The sequence below is a fragment of the Megalobrama amblycephala genome, linkage group LG23 (assembly GCF_018812025.1).
Source record: "Megalobrama amblycephala isolate DHTTF-2021 linkage group LG23, ASM1881202v1, whole genome shotgun sequence".
Classification (NCBI taxonomy): domain Eukaryota; kingdom Metazoa; phylum Chordata; class Actinopteri; order Cypriniformes; family Xenocyprididae; genus Megalobrama; species Megalobrama amblycephala.
The window spans coordinates 9181841-9202616 of NC_063066.1; the positions used below are offsets into that span (position 1 = coordinate 9181841).

General features: G+C 39.1%; 1 protein-coding gene across 28 annotated transcripts in view; it reads right to left on the reverse strand.

Moving 5' to 3' along the window:
- map7d3 (MAP7 domain containing 3) overlaps positions 1-20776 on the reverse strand; it is a 33289-nt gene that overhangs the window by 8162 nt on the left and 4351 nt on the right. For 4 of the 28 annotated variants that reach the window (XM_048176287.1, XM_048176289.1, XM_048176288.1 and 1 more), the window contains exons 2-12: positions 12114-12215; positions 11411-11491; positions 10907-11070; positions 8641-8749; positions 8052-8147; positions 6553-6654; positions 5926-6021; positions 5110-5205; positions 3492-3614; positions 1405-1518; positions 1079-1194 (exon numbers count right to left, since the gene is read on the reverse strand). In XM_048176287.1, coding sequence (XP_048032244.1) covers positions 1079-1194; positions 1405-1518; positions 3492-3614; positions 5110-5205; positions 5926-6021; positions 6553-6654; positions 8052-8147; positions 8641-8749; positions 10907-11070; positions 11411-11491; positions 12114-12215 — 1199 coding nt within the window. Of the gene's footprint in view, positions 1-1078; positions 1219-1404; positions 1519-3491; positions 3615-5109; positions 5206-5925; positions 6022-6552; positions 6655-8051; positions 8239-8640; positions 8750-10906; positions 11071-11410; positions 11492-12113; positions 12216-20776 lie in introns of those variants that run through there. The other 24 variants (XM_048176291.1, XM_048176314.1, XM_048176290.1 and 21 more) reach the window with 18 other exon arrangements.

Below are 20776 nucleotides of genomic sequence, written 5' to 3' on the forward strand. Positions count from 1 at the left end.
GTTTGGAGCCTGACAAGCACACTGCTGTGATTGGGACTGGGATTTGCAGCATTGTTAAGAAGCGAAAAAAAAAAAAATCAGAATCAATAGTGTTACGCTGTGATTTTAACATACGAGTAGGATTTTTTTTTTGGGTACTACTTTTTAGAACTGAATGAAGCTGAAATGTGTTCAAATGCAATCGTACTATGGAACTTTGGTCATAATGAACCAGGAGTTAAAAGAGAAAACTGACGCAGCTGAGCAAGTTACTTAAATGTTTGACATTTATAATGTCAAACATTCAGTACACGCTGCTGCTAGAATGGTGCTGCTGCTGGAACGGACTTAAGCTGGGATCAGATAGTGTTATTCAATGCTTTGGCCAAGCATGAGCATCTGCACACTTGCAAACAATATGTACCTGGCCTTGGATGTTTTACTACCCCTTCATTTCTGAAGTGAGGAGGGCTTGGTATTTAGTCAGAAAGTGACTGAAGTGTCTCTTCAGTACACGCTGCTGCTGGAACGGACTTAAGCTGGGATCAGATAGTGTTATTCAGAACGAACAGCTCACTGATTAACATCAGGGATAAATCCCATCTGTTTTGCAAAGCAAACCATAATATACGGACATATAAATGTCTGAACGAGTACATATTGTTTTAAGGCAATACAATTAACGAAGACACAGATAACGCACAGGTACTGTAGTTCCATTAAGCTTATCCTGGTAATGAGATTATTGAGGACGCTCGAGATCAAATTATATACATACACCATGCAGCTCTCCTATAAGTTTTTCTTTAATTGTTTTTGTGGGGTCTAAATATCTGAAATACTAGTGAAAATGTATAAATTGTGTGTTTTTCTAATTTAATAAATTTTTTTCCAATCACAAAGTACACTACTGTTCAAAAGTTAGTAAGAATTAGCAAGCATAAGAGACTTCTTTCAAAAACTTAAGAAAATTCTTTAAATGAAAATTTAGCATATTTCTTACTATTTGGTAGGACCAACTCTACAAACATATTTCCACGAAAAAAAACAAAAATTTCATCCATTTCAAAGTTGAAGTTGACATGCATTATCTGCTCACCTGTGTCATACTGGAGATGGCATCCGCAGACACAGAAGTAGGCGGGCCTTTCTTTCGGTCACTGCTGCGACTGCGTAGGGGTCCGCGGCCCGGCGGCTGCATGGGGCTGGCAGATGCTGAACGAGGACACAGGTGAGACTCTGGTAAAGCACACAATCAGTGGTGCACAGCCAGGGACAGCAGGGAAGGGACATCACAAGCAGCCGAGTGGGTGAGCAAAGCAAAGGTAGAGGTAGGGACAGAAAGGGGGATATAAAGAGGAAGAGAGAGAAAGGGAAAGGGATGATAAAAGCACAAAACATTGGTGTATGTTAGATTAGTCATACTGGTTGATGGGGAACTGTTGCTGATAAGCACTGATGGCCTCAGGAAGACTGGGTTTGATGGGTGGGTTGGTGGGTGTGAGACAGAGAGAGACATGGCAGGGGACAGACAGCATCCTGGACAAACAATACACTGGTCACCAATACACTAAAGCACACCTTCGTCTGCACCAAGCAAGCACCTTAGGCTGCAGTTTTAGTCAGCTCAACAATACCACAAATTTAACAACATTTATAGCCACATCTAGCACATTACACAGAATAACATCATGTCAAATCTGATGTTAAACCGCCTTTTCACCATCTACAACATTGGCATACAATTGTTGCATTTCACCCCCATAGTGGCAGTCCTAGGAGCAAATCCCAGTCAGTTCCCAAAGTAAAAATCCCATTCATTTCTCCATAGAGAAATTGTCAATAACATTTCTCTCAACACAGATCAATGATGAGCTTTGAGGTTGCTAAGCAGTAGTATTTTTCTGCAGAAAACAATCAGTGATTTTGAATACGTGTTTAATTTTTTTAATTGATTTTTTTTTAATCAAGTTTAATTGCAAAATTCTCAATGAACAACCACTCATGAATCCTCAACAGACAATCAGAGAACTCACTGTTACCATGAAAATGTAAATTGTAACAAATATACTAGAGCATTAAACTTATAAATTACTGACAATAAGTAAATGGTTATAAATTGAACCATCATTCTGGCACATTATTGCTTGTACCTTTGTTTTTTTCCAGTTTTCAAATACTTTTTTTCCTTCAAATTGAAGTTTGTAATGTTAAGCTTAATCTTGAAGCTGGTTGGTTTAGTTAATGGCTTTGAAATAAAAAAAAATCCCTAGGAAGAAAACAAATGGGAAAAATACTTTTGATATCAAAGACGATGAAAATGTGGTTGGTCATTGTTGTGGTCTATAGAGAGGGTAACTGATCAAGGGATGCCCAGTATTTGTTGGTAAAGCCCAGGTGAAGTGAGGTGAGCAGTAAGGGCTGACCTGGCGAATGGGTCTGCTGTGACAGTGGGATTTCTGGGCTAATCTCCACCCACTATAATTAACTCTGACTGTTAGCATCATGGAAAGCCTATAAATGTAATTGATCCATAAGCTGCTGATTCATAATAATCTCTCTGTCTATATTAAGAAACAAATAATGCAGTTCAGATACTATCAGACTCAGCAATGCTGATAGCATCTTGTCAACATCAAACCCCGTCAAACAAGTTACACACATGACCTTCAGCCTTTACAGGTTGCTGGGAATTTAAAGTGAGTTTGGTAGATGTTTAGGGTGACGCTTCTGGTTGGCAGGGGCCGTGAGCTGCCCTGTGTGGATCAGCTGGGGATTGAAGTAGCAACAGCAGGGCGCAGATTCACTCCACTCATTCCCTCTCACACACACAACCGCTCGGCTAATCAGCTTACAAAAGATCCCTCAGCAATAGCCCTGAAACACCTTGCAAATGTTGATGTGTGCATGCGTGTTTGTTTTTGAGATTGATACGTAAAGACCAGTGATGCACCGAAATGAAAACTTTCAAGTGACTTCATACATCTAATGCTTGAACTGATATATAATGGAGTAATTTGTACAACTGTATACATTATGGCATTACCCTAACTTATCTATCTGGATTTCTCCATGTGAATCATGCAGAGAAGGTACACGTACCTCGTCAACTGTAAATGCTATCTAATTTCCAATGTCATCAGATGGCATCTACATTTAATCCAATTAAACCTGGATCAATTCTCGTGCACACTGCTTTGATTAACATAACAGTTTATGTTAAATGTTTCATCTTATTTTTCCTTTCGAATGAAAACGGTCATGAAAAATTAAATGGCATTTTGGTAAAAAAGTTCAATGATAAAACATTTCTGTGCATCTCTAGAAAAGACTGCTAAGCTTGTAAATTTAACCACCAGATTTGTTTGTAAAATTTGATGCATGTGATTCAAGCAAACCTCCAGCATGCCCAATATTACATGCCAACCAAGCACCCCTGCAGAGCGCCTTATATCTACACACAAGTGGAGGGTTCCGGTACGAGCTGGGCTTCCCTTTCTCTCTAGTGTTACCTTGGGCGTCGCCTCCATCGGCGGAAAGGGCCGCGGCACTCTTGCTTCTAGCTAGCGAGGCCTGGGTGGGTGTGAGCAGCCGACTGAGGACACCGCTGTCCACGGGGGCCAACGAGCGGCGAGCTATAGACACGGTGTGCCCAAACGGACACGAAAAACAGAGCAGACAAAAGGGAAAAGAAATAAGAGGTTGAGGAATAAACAAAGGAGGAAGGTGAGAGGAATGACACCAATGTGATTTAAAATGCAAGAATCAACACAAAAACCAAAGAGAAAAGTGATTGTGCTTCAAACATAAACGGTGGACACCTGATGCAATCAAGGTGAGACTCTCAATGCTGGAGAGACAAAAAGAATATTAGTGAGATAAGGGAGAGCTGATTGGGAACAGGACCAGGGCTGTGGAAGTGGAGGTGAAAACAAAAGGGAAACATAAAGCCAGAACTAAAGAGTAACTAGAAGAGCTTTTTGAGATCCTTTAGAGAAGTCAAATGCTTGCAGTAAGACATTTTAAATTTGAGGTATACATCAAATTTAGTATTAGCAATTGATTTCAGTTTGGTCTCTACTGCACTTTTACAGAATGCAGGGAAAACAAAAATTCTGGTGAAACTGAACTAATTTGATAGTTTGTATACCGCAAAACCGTAGCAGAACATCCTAACAGGCGCAAAAAGCTCTTGCTGTCATGAAATTATGTTTGTAAACCGAGTTACAAATTCACAGTTGGGAAAAACAGTTGGGAAGGAGTAAAACTCAAAGTCTCTTTTGAATGATCCCTTTTTTTTTTTCCTTTTCCGCTCTGGCATTGTATAGATTCACTCAAAGCTATGAAGAGAGGGTGAGGCTGTGAAGCTTTTGATGATGTGGCTAAGTGAGCAATGAGGAAGTGCTCTAAGAACAGAGAAAGTTGGTGTCTACCTAAACAAGTATGCACTGATGGGCAAACTCTAAAAGAGTCCATCACAACACAATTCAGGAGGTCATTTAGTTTTCAAGAGTGACTATATAACCAGGAGTTTAAAGATGTCCTGCAAACATATCTAGAAGTAAATACAGCCTTCCTGTAAAACCAGTCAACATTCTGCAACACTCACACACTGAAAACAGCCATTGCACCAGGGGCCAAAGTCATTGGTTAATGTCATATGGGAAGAAAAACACCACAACAAAAACACATTGTATTAACATACACAAACAGCTCATTCCTGGTGAGTAGGTCAGTTAGTGAGAACTCCCTGAGAGAACGAAGCAACAAGGAAATGGTTAAGACGAATTGGAAGCTCAAGGCAGCAGCAAGCACCAACTGATTTGTGGATAAAAGAGCATCAACATTAGCGGATTGTTATGTTTCTTGATGCATGATGATTTGATGCACGAGTAGAAGGGCGAGGCAAGCAAAGAATGTAGGGAGAGAGACGCAGCACGTTTACAACCGCAAACCAATTCTTTAAACCCCATGCTAGCCCCAACATCCCTTATTAACCCAACATCATGTTCTGTTGGTTGCGGCTCAAACAAGAGCAAGGCGGATCATAGAAACAAACAACGTTTGCGCTCATTTATTAGTAAACAGCGAACAGGCACATGTGAAATGTCCCAGTTGGGACTTAAGCACCTGATTCATCTGCTGTGGATTTCTCTGGTTTGGTGGCAGGCTGTGTTTTAGCCCCTACTCGAGAGAGGGAGGAGCTTCGCTTCTTCAGGTTTGGGCCTACAGACAGAGTGGACATGTCAGTGTTAAAATCAATCAGGAAGCAGGGCTTCTTCTGCCTCAGCTTACACGTGCCATTTGCAGTGAATGAGGAAATAGTTATTTTGATGAGGACAATGCAGCTAGACTCTGCTTTATAATTGTGGCTCTATTTACAGAAGGTTTCAGTGGATTTGGAGAATAGAGGTGCATGCTTGCGAATGCCTGTGTAGGCTCCTTGTCTATGCCTGCTTAAATGCATATTTGCATAGAAACTAGATTTTCAGAATGACAATGTGCAAACAGCTGAGCTAAAGCAAGTAAATAAAGGCTCACGCCCTTTATTTCATTAAACATTATGTAGGAGATTGTTCTCGATATCTGGGCTATGTGCAGAAATATGTTAAAGGGATAGTTCACCCATCATATTACTATCATAATATTATAATATTACTCACCACTTCAAACCCATATGACTTACTTTCTACTTTGGAACACAAAAGAAGAAATTAAGAGAAATTACTGAAATTTTCATGGTGCTAATGTTCCTTCTTGAAGCTTGAAAGCCCCAGATTGCATTCATATAATTGAACAGGGAAATTAATTGAAATTGATTTCTTCCTTTTGTATTTCACAGAAGAAAATAATTAAGGTTGGGCATGACATAAGGGTGAGTAAATAGAGACAATTTTAATTTCTGTCTAATCCTTTAAAAGAGGAGCAGCACTAGTAGTTAGGCACCTGTCTTTTCCACCTGAGGCTGCTTATGAGCTTCTTTATTGGCCTGAAGAGCATTGCTAGGCAACCGGTTCAAAGATGAACTTCTCCGCTTCGCACCTGAGAGACAAAAGAGAGCTCAGCTCCTGAATCGAGAACATGGGTTTCACTCATGAGAGACTGAAGACAGACTTCAAAGATAAAACACACACACACACACAAAATCGACACAAAAGTGATCTAAAAATTTTTGGCACCATGCTAAAATGTGCCTGCACAGAAAGAAATGAAGAGGTGACTCCAACACAAACAGCGTCTGTTGTGAAACCGCCCGAGTCATGGTTGGCTGCTCCTGTTAGAGGAAAAGGAAACTGTGGGGAGAAACAGCATGTCTGCAAGTATTATAAGTTGCCGAGATGGCAAAAACACTTATGGCCCCTTCAAACAAACACAATGCTGTATTTGCATTTAAATAACACTATAAAATTAAAATCACCAAGTGAACCACAGGGAGAGGCTCCTGTGTGAGACATGACTTGTGATTAAGTTCTGCTTAGAACACATGACCAGTCCAGCATTAAAGAGTATGTACTCATGTACATGTATAAAAAGGATAAGGAAAAGGCAGAAGAGGGCAGGGAGGACACTTACTTTTATCAGGAGAATTAATGAGGGTGGCAGAGGATGAGGAGAGACGCTTGCTGATGACTGAGTCAGTCTGTTTCAGGTTCGTAGTAGAGGAAGAGCGCTTGTCTACAGGGGATGGTAAATACGCACACAGACAGAGACAGACAGGGAGTGGAATTAGAGTTACAGGGGTTTGCACGTGCTAAGCTATTGTTAATTACTATAATACAAGCTGGTTCATCTACATTTTAAGGACGGTGTAACACCTGGACATAAAAAAATTAGTATGCTCAACAGCCAAACCTGTAGTCATGTGGTTGCCTTTCTTTTATTATCCTCTCAGCGCGTCGATCGGTTAAAAGCTAGGAAATTATTGCAGGACGAATTCATTGTAATATCAATTTAATAATAAAAGGTAATATAATAATAATAATAATAATAATAATAATTTAATACGGCCTGTGCACCAGTCCGCTACGCCACTGTAAAGGGCTAAACAGTGTCCACCAAGCACGGCATCAAAGCGATTATCTGTTTTATCCAAATCCACATAAATGGCCCGTTCAATGTTCAGTAGCCTACTGCAATGTCCGAGAGTCTCTCCTGTCTCATGGTGTTTCACATGTATGTTTTCAGTCGGTGCAAGTAAAAAAAATGTCTTTCACACGATGCAATGTTCATCGGCACAGTCAAGAATAACATAAAGGGGTTGCCAACGTTTACTAGACTGTGGACGAGCTTTGATTTTCGATGGTCCGAAGGTCCACGCGCTATCCGTGTAACAATTTCCGTCATCAGGAGGGTCCATGGACATCTGCACACCCCGTCCGCTTGCAGCCCAATTTTTGTGACCAAGCGGATGGTGCGCATATACAAGTGACCTGAGCACTTGAAAACAAAGTCCATTAGATATTGCGTATGCGCCAAACATGTCTTTCTGCGCTCATGGAAAGGCTCACATGCTCAACTGTGCGCAAGACAGAGCGGAATGTAGAATATGAAGTATATCTCGGTCTTAACCGCTCCAAATTGTAGTGGAGCTGACGGCTCACATAGGGAAGCTCTATGACAATAATAAATATCGGGGGGCATAAATATGGCCCCTTGTCCCACCCCACCCCACCAATGACGCCCATGTATATATAGCTCTCTCTATCTCTCTCTATATATATATCATAAGCATTGTGCAAAATTTCGAACTACAATGAACCCAATCTAAAAAGGCAGGCATAACACATAATGTTAGTAAACATCCAAACAGTCATTACATCTGGATAAAAAGGAGGAAAATCAGATAATGCTCAAAGCAACATGCATTCCCAGAAAACAGGTAGGTGTTTTGGAGAGAACACTCTTTGTTACAATCCCTGGAAAGTGAAAAAAATATTATTATATACAACTGAGCGCGTGAATGAGAAACAGCAAGTACAGCCCCAGTCAGATTAGTGCACGTATGAGCAAAGAGGAGGAGTGGGCATTTTGTGTTAAGTCACGCCATGGGCAGGCAAACAGTATAAAACCACCTTGTGACGTCTGATTCCTGGGTGGCTTGGAGGCTGGAGAAGCAGGGGAGATTACTATAGCAATCGGGGAGGAGGTGGAACCACTGTCACTCTGTCCTGTGGGAGGGGCAGGGACAGACAGGTCGCTATTGGAAACTGACTCTCTCCATGGAGAGGGTGAGAGAGTAGGAGAGGTGGAAATACGCAGCTGACAACACAAGATTTCCATCCCTAAGTAGTGTTTCGCAGAACCACAGCACACAGATCAACAAACAAACATGACTTATAAAAGGTGAAGTGTGTCATTTTTTGGATGTTTGGGAAATAGTTTCTCCAATCCTAGTTCAATATACTATTACATTAATATATATTGTAAACACTGACTTTGAAAACACTGTGACTTATTTGAGGCATTATTTTTGCAAATCGGTTTGTTCTATCTAGTGGTGGAAAAATTCCACACTTTACCTTTAACATCAAATAAGAGCAATAAAGATTGTCAAAAGATGAATATTTATAGATAGATTCATAGGGCAATCAGTGAATGAAGGCTGTTGAATGTATTATCAGGTGCTTCTGATGTTTTGGCATTTAGGAAAAGCACTCGTACCATTTTTGTTGTCAGAGTCTGAAAGTCCACCCCAGGACCATCTCTTCTGTCTCTGTTCTACTCGGTGGCTGCGCTCCAGGGTACGTCTCATCACAGCCTCATAGTGTTCCTACACACACACACGCACACACACACTTTGTTAGACAAATAGAGCCATGATACATCCTCTAAGCTTTGTAGCAGTGGACCGTGGCAAAGGTGTGGGTGTCAATGCTAAAACAAAGTCCATGATTCCTGGCTCTTTTGCATGTCAGGTACTGAACAGTGCACATGACTCTTGCTGTGTGACTGCAAGACTAACAAAATCACCTGTTTCGTTTCATCAATTTAAGAGTGTTAATGATGCCATCACAGCCCAAAATAATAGGCAGGGGATTAAAAACATTGACATAGCCCATCTCTTTTAGTCAGTAAAGAGGCCAGTGAAGCTGTTGACTGTAGGGACGTGCAAAAACACACATCTTCAGAACTAGTTGGTGGGCTGTCTGAACGACTAGTCGATCTTAAGAGAGTCCTGTATAATTAGGCTGTTTTGGATTCAGACTTGGCATTTAGCATGGCTTTAAAAAAATTACACTCTGTGTGTATAGGATTATACAGCCTTTAGGAAAAGCCTCTATGGCATTTTAACTGATATACTTAGGGCTTGACATTAACACCCGCCAACCCGCCAAATGCGGGTAGATTTCCGCTGTGGCGGGTAAGACAGCCACTCCCACTAGCCACTTTGGCGGGTTGAATATTATTTCAGTTTACAGCCAAATGATCGTCGAAGATCATCGTAGCACAAAATTACAATCCAATCACACAGTTCGTTATTTAGGCTACGTGCAGATAGTGAATGAGGGATAGGCGGAATTGCGCTGAATGACACACAACAGAAGCGCTCTCTCGCGTGCTCTCTCTCTCTCGCGTGCGCTCTCTTTCTCTGTCGCGTGCGCGATCAGTTCTCCTCGCGCCTGAATAGTCAAATACACGTGCACACAGATGTCTAAATGTCCATCGTGTGGAGTATCTCGCGTGAATACAGTCGGTTATGGCTTAAGTGGACATAAACAGGTGGGTAATAACTGGATATGCGTCAGTTACATCCATGCATTCAGCAGCCCAATTAAACAGGCCTACCTGTCTGTCATTAATGTTAATCAAACAACAAAGGATGTTAAATAAATGTAGGCTATATGTTAAATAAACCTACTGTATCTGAAAAAAGATTATTTTTAATGTACTATTGTTTTTGTAATTTGCTTCTTTGTTCTTTTATATAGCCTAACACAAATAACTTATACAATTTCTCATATTAGCCCATGCTCATATTGTCCACCTCTTTCCCACCTGTACATACCAGCTGATATACAATGTAGTCTTGATTTGGGTGGTCAATCTGCATTTAAAAGTTTGGAAGGGTTTTAAATCTTCTAAATCAAGTAAAATGACTCAAAATAAAGTAATTTAAGCATAACAAAGTCAACTTTAATCATATAAAATGTAATTTACCAACATCAAAATTGTGGCCAGTGAAAATGCTGAGTGGCTAGTAACTTTGGAAAACCACTAGCCACAGTGGCTGGTGAGCAAAAAAGTTAATGTCAAGCCCTGGATATACTGATATACATATACTGATACACACATAGGCATAAATCGCGGGGGGTCAGGGGGGTCAGGACCCACCCTATCTGAGGGTTGTCCCCCCAAAAAATATCATTAAAAAACACGTTGTGTATTGTAAATAATATGATATTGGCATTTTTGACACATAAGTGTAAGTATTTGACTGTTCAAGCCCAATAAGGTGGCAAAAAAAAACTCACACACAGTATGAGCAGCACCTACATGTGCGTGCATCTCTCAGAAATAGTCTCTAAGACAGCACACACATATACCGAAATGAGTTCTCGTTCGTTAATTATTGTGCTTCAACTTAAGCAACTTAAAATGACTTGTTTTTAAACCACAATGCTTAACGCATGCAAACAATACACTTTTTTTGACGGCACAGCACAGCAACATATCAGTAGAGACAATAAACTGGTTGACATTTGTCAACCGGTAGAGATTTTGTACTATCGTCTCTATCACAGTGATAGAGATGATAGTATAAAATCTCTACCGGTTGACAAATGTAGATCTCTACTGATAATCTCTACTGATATATCGCCCACCCCTACTGAATAAAATTATTTATTTCTTTCAAATAAAATATTACACTGATCTTAACCTCGACTTTAACACCGTAAAAACACAATACCTATGTAACAAAGTTTACCTTTTCTTCCTCTAATTTCTGCTTTCTTTTCTCTTCCACTGCAGCCCTCCTCTGTTCCTCCTTCCTGCGCTGCTCTTCAAGCTTCTTTTGTCTCTCCTCCATCTGTCGCTCCACCTGCAGCCGGGCCTTGCGTTCTCGCTCCAGGAGCTGAGTCTCACGGGCCGCTGAACGGGCCAAACACAGTGTGTTAACCCAGGTGTGTTTGTGTGATTTGTTAAAATGTAAAAGAATTAATTAATTAAGTGTGTGCAGGGTTTGGCAACCTTTTTGACATGAAGGGCCTTTTTAATATTTAATCACTGTGCATCACCATGCAAAATTGCATGCAGTATATACTGAGTTTTCTTTGAATGCTTCCAGCTCAGCATGAACAAATTATGCAAATGACCACCTCATTGTTTGTAAACACATTGTTTCTTGTTGTCTTTGAGCTATGTGTGCCAATGGTGGCACGCACACCTAAGGTTGCCAACACCTGTTGTGTGAAATACTTTGCTTTGTCACCATGTTGCTTTTCCTGCTCTTCTCTCCTCTCTTTGGCCACTCGAAGTTTGTCATCTATCCTCAGGGCTGCCCCATCAATGACTGAGAACACGTCACAGAACACAACGTCACACAACTAGTGTATCAGGTGAAATCTGAACACTTCCTGGGCCATGAAAAGCTCTCGGCAGATTGCACTAGTATCCAATGCGCAGATAATCCTCTGGCATGGTCTTTACATGAGGCTCAGGTTACAGATTCCGCTATGAGCTCACCACACCTGATATAGTATTGACACCGAGTCATGGGCGTGTGTGAGGACATGCTACAGTGGTGTAATGGCCTTAATAAGTGTAGAGTCATATGACAACACATTACTTAACCAAAGCAAGACTGCGAAAAAACAACAACAAAAAAATCGTACAAAAATAATGAATGTTTTTAGTTTTTTTCCCTCCCAAAATGTCTTTTTTTTGCTTCAAAACTGTTACTTTTTGCATCTAGGTAATTAAAACAAAATGTGTGTAAGCAAGAAAGACAAAAATAATATGCTATAAGATCAGGTTAATAAAAAATATACTACTGAGACTTTTTTTTTTAAAAAAATTCATTCGGTTTCAGTGTCATCAGAACCAGCAATATTCTGGGTACTCTTTCAACAGGGCCTGCAGAAAAAAAAAAAATCCTTGTTGACCCCTGCAGTGACAGAGATCATGTTTGTTACCTGGCCTGGTCTGGCTCTTCGATGTGCTGGCTGGAGCTGCTGGTGTTGGGCTGTTCCCTGCCTGGCTGCGCCGTTCCTCTGCCTGCGCCTGCGCAGCTGCAGCTGGAAAAGCAATGAGACAAATGCATATAAAATCTACTAGGTAGCACTACTAGGGCTGCACGGTTTGCAGCAAAAAAATCTAATTGCAATTTTGTGGTTATATATTATTATATCATAATATAATAATAATGATAAAGAATATTACTATTATAATACTTAACCGTAAAATAATAAAATAGAGTATTTCAGAAAAATAATATAATACTAATATTTTATTTTACAATACAACTGTAAAATTACAATACTAATATTTATGGCTGTCTGAAATTCTTCATTTTCAAATCTTCAGCCATCAAACGTTCATTTGACAAAAACAAACAAACAAAAACAAAACACAGGGAGCCCTTAAAGATTTTTTTTTGTTTATAAGTGTTTATTTCAAGTATGTGAAGATGGTTGCCGCAGCCCTAAGCACTACTAAAAAAAAGAGGTAACAAGCAAAGTCTATGGGAATATAGTTTCATTTTAAAGAGACTTGCCATGGGAGTTTTTGATTCTGTGAAAATGATTTAAAATTCCAGCACAAATAACCTCTGTGCTTCTGACTGACCAACAGGATGGCTTAAGATGATATGTTATTGAACAATAACGTTAGGGAGCATGTCTATCATAACGATAACGAAAATATTTTAATTAAAACACTATTACGAAAATGAATGCTGACAAATAATATGACATAAAAATATGCCTAAAATGGTGGTTAATTCGTATGAATTAATACGATCACATTTTGATCACACACTGCCCAAAATGCCATAATATCCAATCAGAAAATACTTTTTTTTAAGTCACAGCAATCATCATTTTCTTTATCGATCATTGCCGTCACGTCCGAGTACTCGCAGGGCTCCAGACAAAAAAAATTCACCAAGGAGCCATTGACTTCTCTAAGGGGAAAAAACAGGCACCAAATAATTTTTTTAAGAGCCACACAACAATGAACTTAAAATTTTTAAATCACTTAGGCTACTTTTAGTCATCACGTTGTGTTTATATATCTCCCGTTTACAGTTTCAGCATTTTCATCTTGTGACTTCTGGGAAATGAATGTCACTATTTTCACTTAATACTATTTTAGTTTTTGTTAACATCTTAAATCAGATTAGATTTTCATATTTTCTGCTTTCATTTTTCGTTAAGTTTTAATAATTTTTTTGTTTTTAGTTTTATTTTTTGTTGTTTTTAAACATGTCTGTTTAGTTTGTATAAATTTTAATTTCAGTATTACATTTATTTCAAGCAAAAATGTTAAATGATTTTAATGAACTATAACCCTGATGCTAATAAAATCTTTATATTGAATAATATGTGTCAAATAATGTTCTTAGTCTTTCCTTCCTGAAGCTACAATGGTTTACTTTGAATCAAATGAAAATAAATATAAATATATGGAAATAAAGCTGCTTGACATTAAAACATTCAGCGCTCACATTTATTTAATGAAATTAAAGTGAATAATCATATTAGAGAGTACCGTGATTTGTTTATCCATCCACAAAATATAAGACGCCTTATGGTGCGTTCACACCAGACGTGAATGAAGCGTGAAGCGCGAGTGATTTACATGTTAAGTCAATGCAAAGACGTGACAGACATCCTGCGGCGCCATTCGCGTGAACTGAGTGTTTCGGGCATTTGATTCGCGCAAGTTGCAAAAAATCTGAAATTTGCCGAATATTCGCGCCGCATTAACCAATCAGGAGCTTGCTCTAGTAGTGACGTGATTACGACGTAGCGGGTGGAGGCAGAAATCCGAAACAAAAATGGAGGACAAAATCATTGGATACCCGGAGCTGTACGATACATCTGCGTACTTTCATAGAAGCAAGAATAAAAAGGATCTTGCTTGGAAGAGAGTGAGTGAGGAGGTCAGACAATCTGGCAAGTTGTAAAAAACGCTCTTTACTCGAATTGTGTATATATATATATATATATATATATATATATATATATATATATATATATATATATATATATATATATATATACACACACACACATAATGAGACTACAAGCTAGCTAAAGCCGGTAAATTGAGCTTATTCGCCGTATTTTAGAACTACTTTCCCGCTGACGATTGATGTGTTTATTCAGAGGAAGTGTGCAGAAAGAAGTGGAAGAGTCTGAGGGATACATATTCCCATGACGCGAATTCGCGTCTGTTGTGAAGTGAATTTCGCATGCGAATGAAATGAGTAAACTCAAACTGTTCAAGCGTCCAACTATGCGAGAATAGCGTGATTTATTCGAGCAAGTTGTATCTGGTGTGAACGCCTATTAAAATGATTATTAATACTCTTGTTATACCATTTAAGGCACTGAAGACTTTTTATGACCTTAAATTTATCTGATGAGCATGAACAGAGTGGAATAATGAAAGTGATCAGCATGATTGATGTTAGGGATGGGCATCAAGCAAAAATAATATTCGAAAATCGCTGGGAAATTCGATTATTATTCAAAATCGCACCCCTCCCCTGCTGCTTTCTATTGTGATATTGATAAACTGTTTAATTCATTGGGGAATATGCTGTCTTAACTCAAGCCATATAATGATTGTAATGTGCTAAAACATATTAATATGTAATATAAGTGAAAGTAAAATCCGCAGGCCATTCATAACAGTGGAAGCAGAGCGAGTGTGTATTCCACATGCTGAAAACGCTCGCTCTTCGCCAGTGGACTATCAGTGTCGCTCGCTCGCGGCGTTCGCCTCGCTTTTGTCCAGTCCGGCATTATAGTGGACACGCACCATGAATGCGAGGGAATACTTTCACTTTCAAATTATCGATTCGGGACGGTGACATGATGATACATGTTGTTCGAACACCGGCAACACCAACTACAGCAAGCCTACCTCAAGCCATTACTTAGGCTGCCTAAACGCGTACATTGAACAGCTATACGGCACGTTGTGATATTTTGACGTTCTGTTATATGCCACGCTTGTCTATGTTCTGCTGTTGTCTAAGAGTTGATTGACAGCTTTTTAGTGCGTTATTGGCAGCGCGCGCGCCACCCTCTGGTTAAGGCACCATTGAAAACATAGGATTTTTTTAAGACGACAATCGCACAACCTATTCGATATTCTATAATTAAATCAACTAATCGAATATTCGAAAATATGACACATCCCTAATTGATATTCAAAATGGAAAGCACGCGCTGCATTTTTTTAGAAAGAGGATCTAATTTTAGAAAAAATGGTCATAAAGAACACACCACCATATGCATAAAACCTTACAACTTTATTTTATTTAATCAATACAGTATCATTTGCATTTATATCACTAATCACTATTTTGTGCAATCTAAGGGAAAATAATATTGACTGCAGTATTCGTTAAGTGTATATGTTTTAAATGTACACACAGTATAAAAGTTTTTTGGGTTCATAACCCATTTCATGACTGAATGTCTGTTTTAATTTAATACTGTAAAGCTACTTTCTTTAAAGCTTAAGTCTATTCTAAAAGAAGAAATAGGCAGTTGTCTCCTTTACAGAACGGTATGTTCATGCAGCTTTTTTGCACCGACGTGAGGCAACAAGACAGTCGGCTTTCATCAGCGCTAGTTCTTTGGCGTCTTCACTAAACTGTCTCAGTTGTATGCGTTTTAAAGTTTGCCAGTTTGGACATTCAAGCAATTAATCGAGGTTTTGATTTTAGGCCATAATCGAGCCACCGTCCGCGCAGCTGCATTGTGGCACAAACACTATACAAAACAGTAGCGCGCAAAACGTAAGATCGCGCACACTAGAGGAGCAGAAACTGTTGTCACGTTGTCCTGTGATTTATCACTTAAGAACTTAGAAACTCAAAACTTATTATAGCAACATTTTTCTACTTTTGAAGGAACTATTTACAACCCACAGCTTCACAATTAATAGAGAAACGGTATGACTAATTCACACACGCAATCGCTTTCATTAAGTACTGGTACTGTGCTAATTTTTCTCTATCTGATTTACAACGAGCAGAAATCTAAGAAATGTTACGAACAATAGATAAAATAACTGCTGTTATGTCAGATCACTTTTTCAATAGGAAAAAATATCCCACCTTTAATAGTCAAGCATATTTACATATTTACCTTGTCAGTGAACTAACTTAATCGTTCATTAATCGTAATCGAGGTAAAATGTTCAATTAATCGAGGTTTTGATTTTAGGCCATAATCGTCCAGCCCTATGCGATAGGCTACTGGTCACAGAACACGCAAATAACATGCAAATTTTACATTCATAACGTGTGAATTTGTATGGTCGCAGTCTGGAGCCCTGACTCGGGTACTCGTGCACATCCGTAGTATACAATGTTTGAGTCAAAGTAATACTGCTTCCATCTCTGATCAACACAAAACGCCTTTCAAATGCTCTTCAGCAGTCTTACAGCAAGCAGGAGAGGAGGAAGGAAGGATATGGAAAAATGATCAACAAGTCTGTGTGCCTTTGTAACAGTTCTCTCCCTTCAGAGAGAGGAAAAAAGAGTGTGTTTGTTAAGCTGGTGATGAAGAAGCATGTGATGTCTGTATGGTGAAAATCAAGATGCTGCTGATAAACTGTCAGCTGAAGAGAGGGCACCATTTGGGCACATATCACTGGCTGAGAATAAGCCATCTCTTTACAGTAAGTTCCTCTGGCTTAAGCAGAGTCAGGGACGTGCACAGGGGGGTTGCTCAGGTTGCCAGGGCAACTGCCCATATGCCCTTCTCGACTCACGTTGCCCTTCTGAGGTGGAAAAAAAATAAATAAAAAAATCGTACAATGGATGCAGAATTTCACGTAGGCCTAGATTTAAAAAAAAAAAAATAAAAAAAAAAAATATCGCAAAGCCTCATTCGCTTCCATATTCGGGCACCCGTCTGAAAGTGAAAGTCAGTAGGGGAAGGGCAAACTCTGTTTACATGGCTGCAGCGCTGCACGCGACCGGCACCTGAGCTGAGCCTGCATGAGCGGCACTAGAAGGAGATTGTCGCGGTTGTCGGGTGAGACGATTTAACGTTGTCGGAAAGGTGAGTAAGGTTATAATCGTTAACGAAAACGAACGAAAAAACGAAAACTAGGTGGGAAAAAACATCGTCGTTAACTGAAATAAAAATAAAAACGAGGCATTACAAAAAACGATAACTAACCAAAACTGTAATGTGTGTTTGGCAAAACTAACTAAAATAAAATAAAATTATAGATTAAATGTCCTTAGTTTTCGTGTTTGGCCGTGTTTTTTTTTTTTTTTTGGGGGGGGTGCTGTTGGTAGGGGAGTGCCCTTTTTTTTTTTAGGTCAGAGCAACTGCCCCTCAAAATTCCTGTGCACGTCCCTGAGCAAAGTACTCATTTTTAGGAATGCGTTTTGATTTGTTGTTGATCATGATGTCCGCTATGAGACTGAGAAATCCACAGAGACTCTGAAGGCATCAGAATATCTAGAGGGATTTTTGTGCCTAGAGGCTGGCATGTGCTGCAGTGTGAATACCCATAAAAACCAAACAGCCGAAAAGCATGACGGAAGTGGGGCTCCACTGGAAGACTGACAACAATAATACAGAGAGGGTTATGAACTGCTGGAAATGTATATCACTAATATAAAAAGCTCAACAGCTAACCAAGAGTTTTTTTTAACTTAACTATAGTCAGCACTAGAGAGTACAAAACATTTTAAAAATCAAAAGTAGAAGTGGGAATACCGAAGATATGAAGCATTAATGGACATGTTTATTAAGGACTAACTGGTTGCAAAGAAACAAGCTACAAGTGTGAGAGCCATATATCAGCCAATATTTTGTCATTTTGAGATTATCAGCATAATATTAACAAGACTGACAGCAGCTATACACAATAACCATGTTTGCTCGGCTGATTAATGCAAGTGTTAGCTTTCCCCTGCAGCACTTCCAAAATATACTAACCGCATTGTCAGAAAGTACATCTTTCATTAAATATTTTGATTGAATTTTGATTAAGCATTATTACGGTTTCTGATCACACTCATGCATAGATGAAACATACTTCTCTTAAAAGGACAGATCTTAGTCTAAAAGACCTGACTTCAGTCATATTAGTCAAGAGAAAGAGGCTTTCTTGCAATTACTTTACAGTACACACCTATCATTTAATCACAATTTAAATTTAAAATATGCATTTAAATATGGTTGTTAATCCAATGAAATTAGACATTATATACAGAAAGCAAGCAAAGATCGCTGCCATTTATCGTCATGTTTGTGGTCTCTCACATTTTGAAAATCTTTTAGTGTGGGCTAGCCATCATGTTGTAAAACATCTGGATCCTAAGGATTATGCCAGGTTGTTCTTCCTTGATCTGAGCTCTGCTTTTAATACCATGCAGCTCTCCAAACTCAATAGCGTGGCTGTTAGTCCATACAGTATTAAATGGTTCCATTCATTTCTTATTGGTAAGACTCGACAAGCTCTGAGTGCAGGTCCATTAGTATTGGTGTTCCCCAGGGGTATGTGTGTTCATCGCTGTTATTTACACTGTACACTAATGAGTATAGGAGTCACCATCCTTGGAATATTGATGTAAAATTTTCAGATGATACTGCTATTATTGGTTTTCTGTATAAGGATAAGTACAGTCAACATTATACAGAGACTTTGTCACACGGAGAAAAGAACAGTCTTGTAATTAAAAGCAAACAAAAACAGGAAATGATGTTTGATCCCAAGATAGTGGGCAACTAACTTTCAACCTGAAATTCAATCATCAGATGTAAGACATACCTGCATCTCCACAACACAACAATCTGAGGATTAGCTACATTTGCACAATCAATGATGGAATATGACTCATATAGCGATCAACCCATATTGTCTGATAACTGACAAAATGATGTTATATTTAATAACATTATATTAATATATTTAATGACTGTCATTTTACAAATATCATGAACTCTGGTAGACTGATTAGTAAGACTGACTAGCTGTATTCATTTTACTTTAACTTTAATATTTCAGATGTGTTAATATTATAATAAAAATCATCTTAATTATTATCATTACTGCTTTTTTCAATTATTACTATTCTGACACATTTGGCTAGTTGTTCAGACAGCCAACCAACAAGCCGTTATGAAAAAGTGCAGTTTTACACATCTCTAGATTGAAATAGCTTGAGCTTTTCTACTGCACATAGTGACATTTAAAATAGCAGGAGAAAGAGCAGGCTGGGTAATTCCTGCTGAAGTGAAAGTACCACATACACCTGCACTAAAAGATTTCTTAAAGTACATGCTTACATTTTAAGCAAGCTGCTCTGAAATTAACACTTTTTTGTTCTTTTCACTGTCTTAATGTCTCATGTAAAGCTCAGGACGACCTACAAGGAGGGATGTATCTGTAGAGCACTCAGGCCATATTCAGACTCAATGAATATGCAAACACCATCTGAGTCATACTCTGTCTCTGAACCTCACATTGTGGGCTTTGCGACACGCGGCATGCAAATGACCACCAGCCCTACAATGGACAAACACAATGGAGACATTATCTAGGCCTCACACATACATTCATGATGTAAAGACAATGAAGGCAAGCCCAAGCTGACCTCAAACTGTTCCTTAATGCAACTCCAATTAATCTGCATGTTTTTTTTATGGGCCACTAAACAATAATGTCTCGAAGAAATAGACAAACATACATATGTGGATCGCTAACAGCTGCTAAGATTTTATTTTTACCTTACAGAGGAAATGAGACAGGTATCAATGAGAACACAGCATGGTCAAAAAGGAAGACTTTTTTTTTTTTCAGCAGACAGTCTCAAATGCATAAGTAAAATATGCATGCAAAGAAAACAGGCATTTGGTCTTAATCTGTACCAGAAGGAAGCAATGCATTGTGCCACAATGCACTGATGTGATTAAGATACTCAGTTATCTGGTGTCAAAACAGTTATCACATCGGCTATCAGATCTTTATATCACTGTTACAGCCAATTGGCATTGTTCTTCAATATTTAAACAACTGTGATTGTTGATCATTGAGCTTTAAATTTTGAACACTAAAAACAGACACGGGTTGCATCACCCCTTCTGACAACAGCTGCCCCATTTAAACTGTCAGATGACAAGATGGGCTGTTCAACAAACCTTCATTCACTCAGTCTGATAGAAAACAAAGAACGGTTATACAAAAAGCAACACTATGCTCTCTATGTCCTGCCGTGCACATCCAAGGAGATCTAGCAGTCAGGGAGAGTCAGTGCTCAGTGGGTCAGTGGGGTCCTGTTACCGCTCACTGTTTGCCTCACTCTTTTTTCTTTTTGCTGCAGTAGCAGCCTGTTATTGGGACAACAGGAAGTGCTCTAGGGCAGATGCCTGGGGAGGAACGTGCCTGCACTTTTCAATTATTCAGGCCTGAAAAAAAGGCACAGCTGTGATTTTACATACACACACATATTCAAACACGAACGCATAGCAGCGTGTTACAAAAATACATATCAAAATTACCTAGTTGGTAAGTTGCCTGAAAGACTATTTGACTAATTGATCTTAATTAAGTCACTTTAATAGGCTGGTTTCAGGATTCCTTGACCCAACAT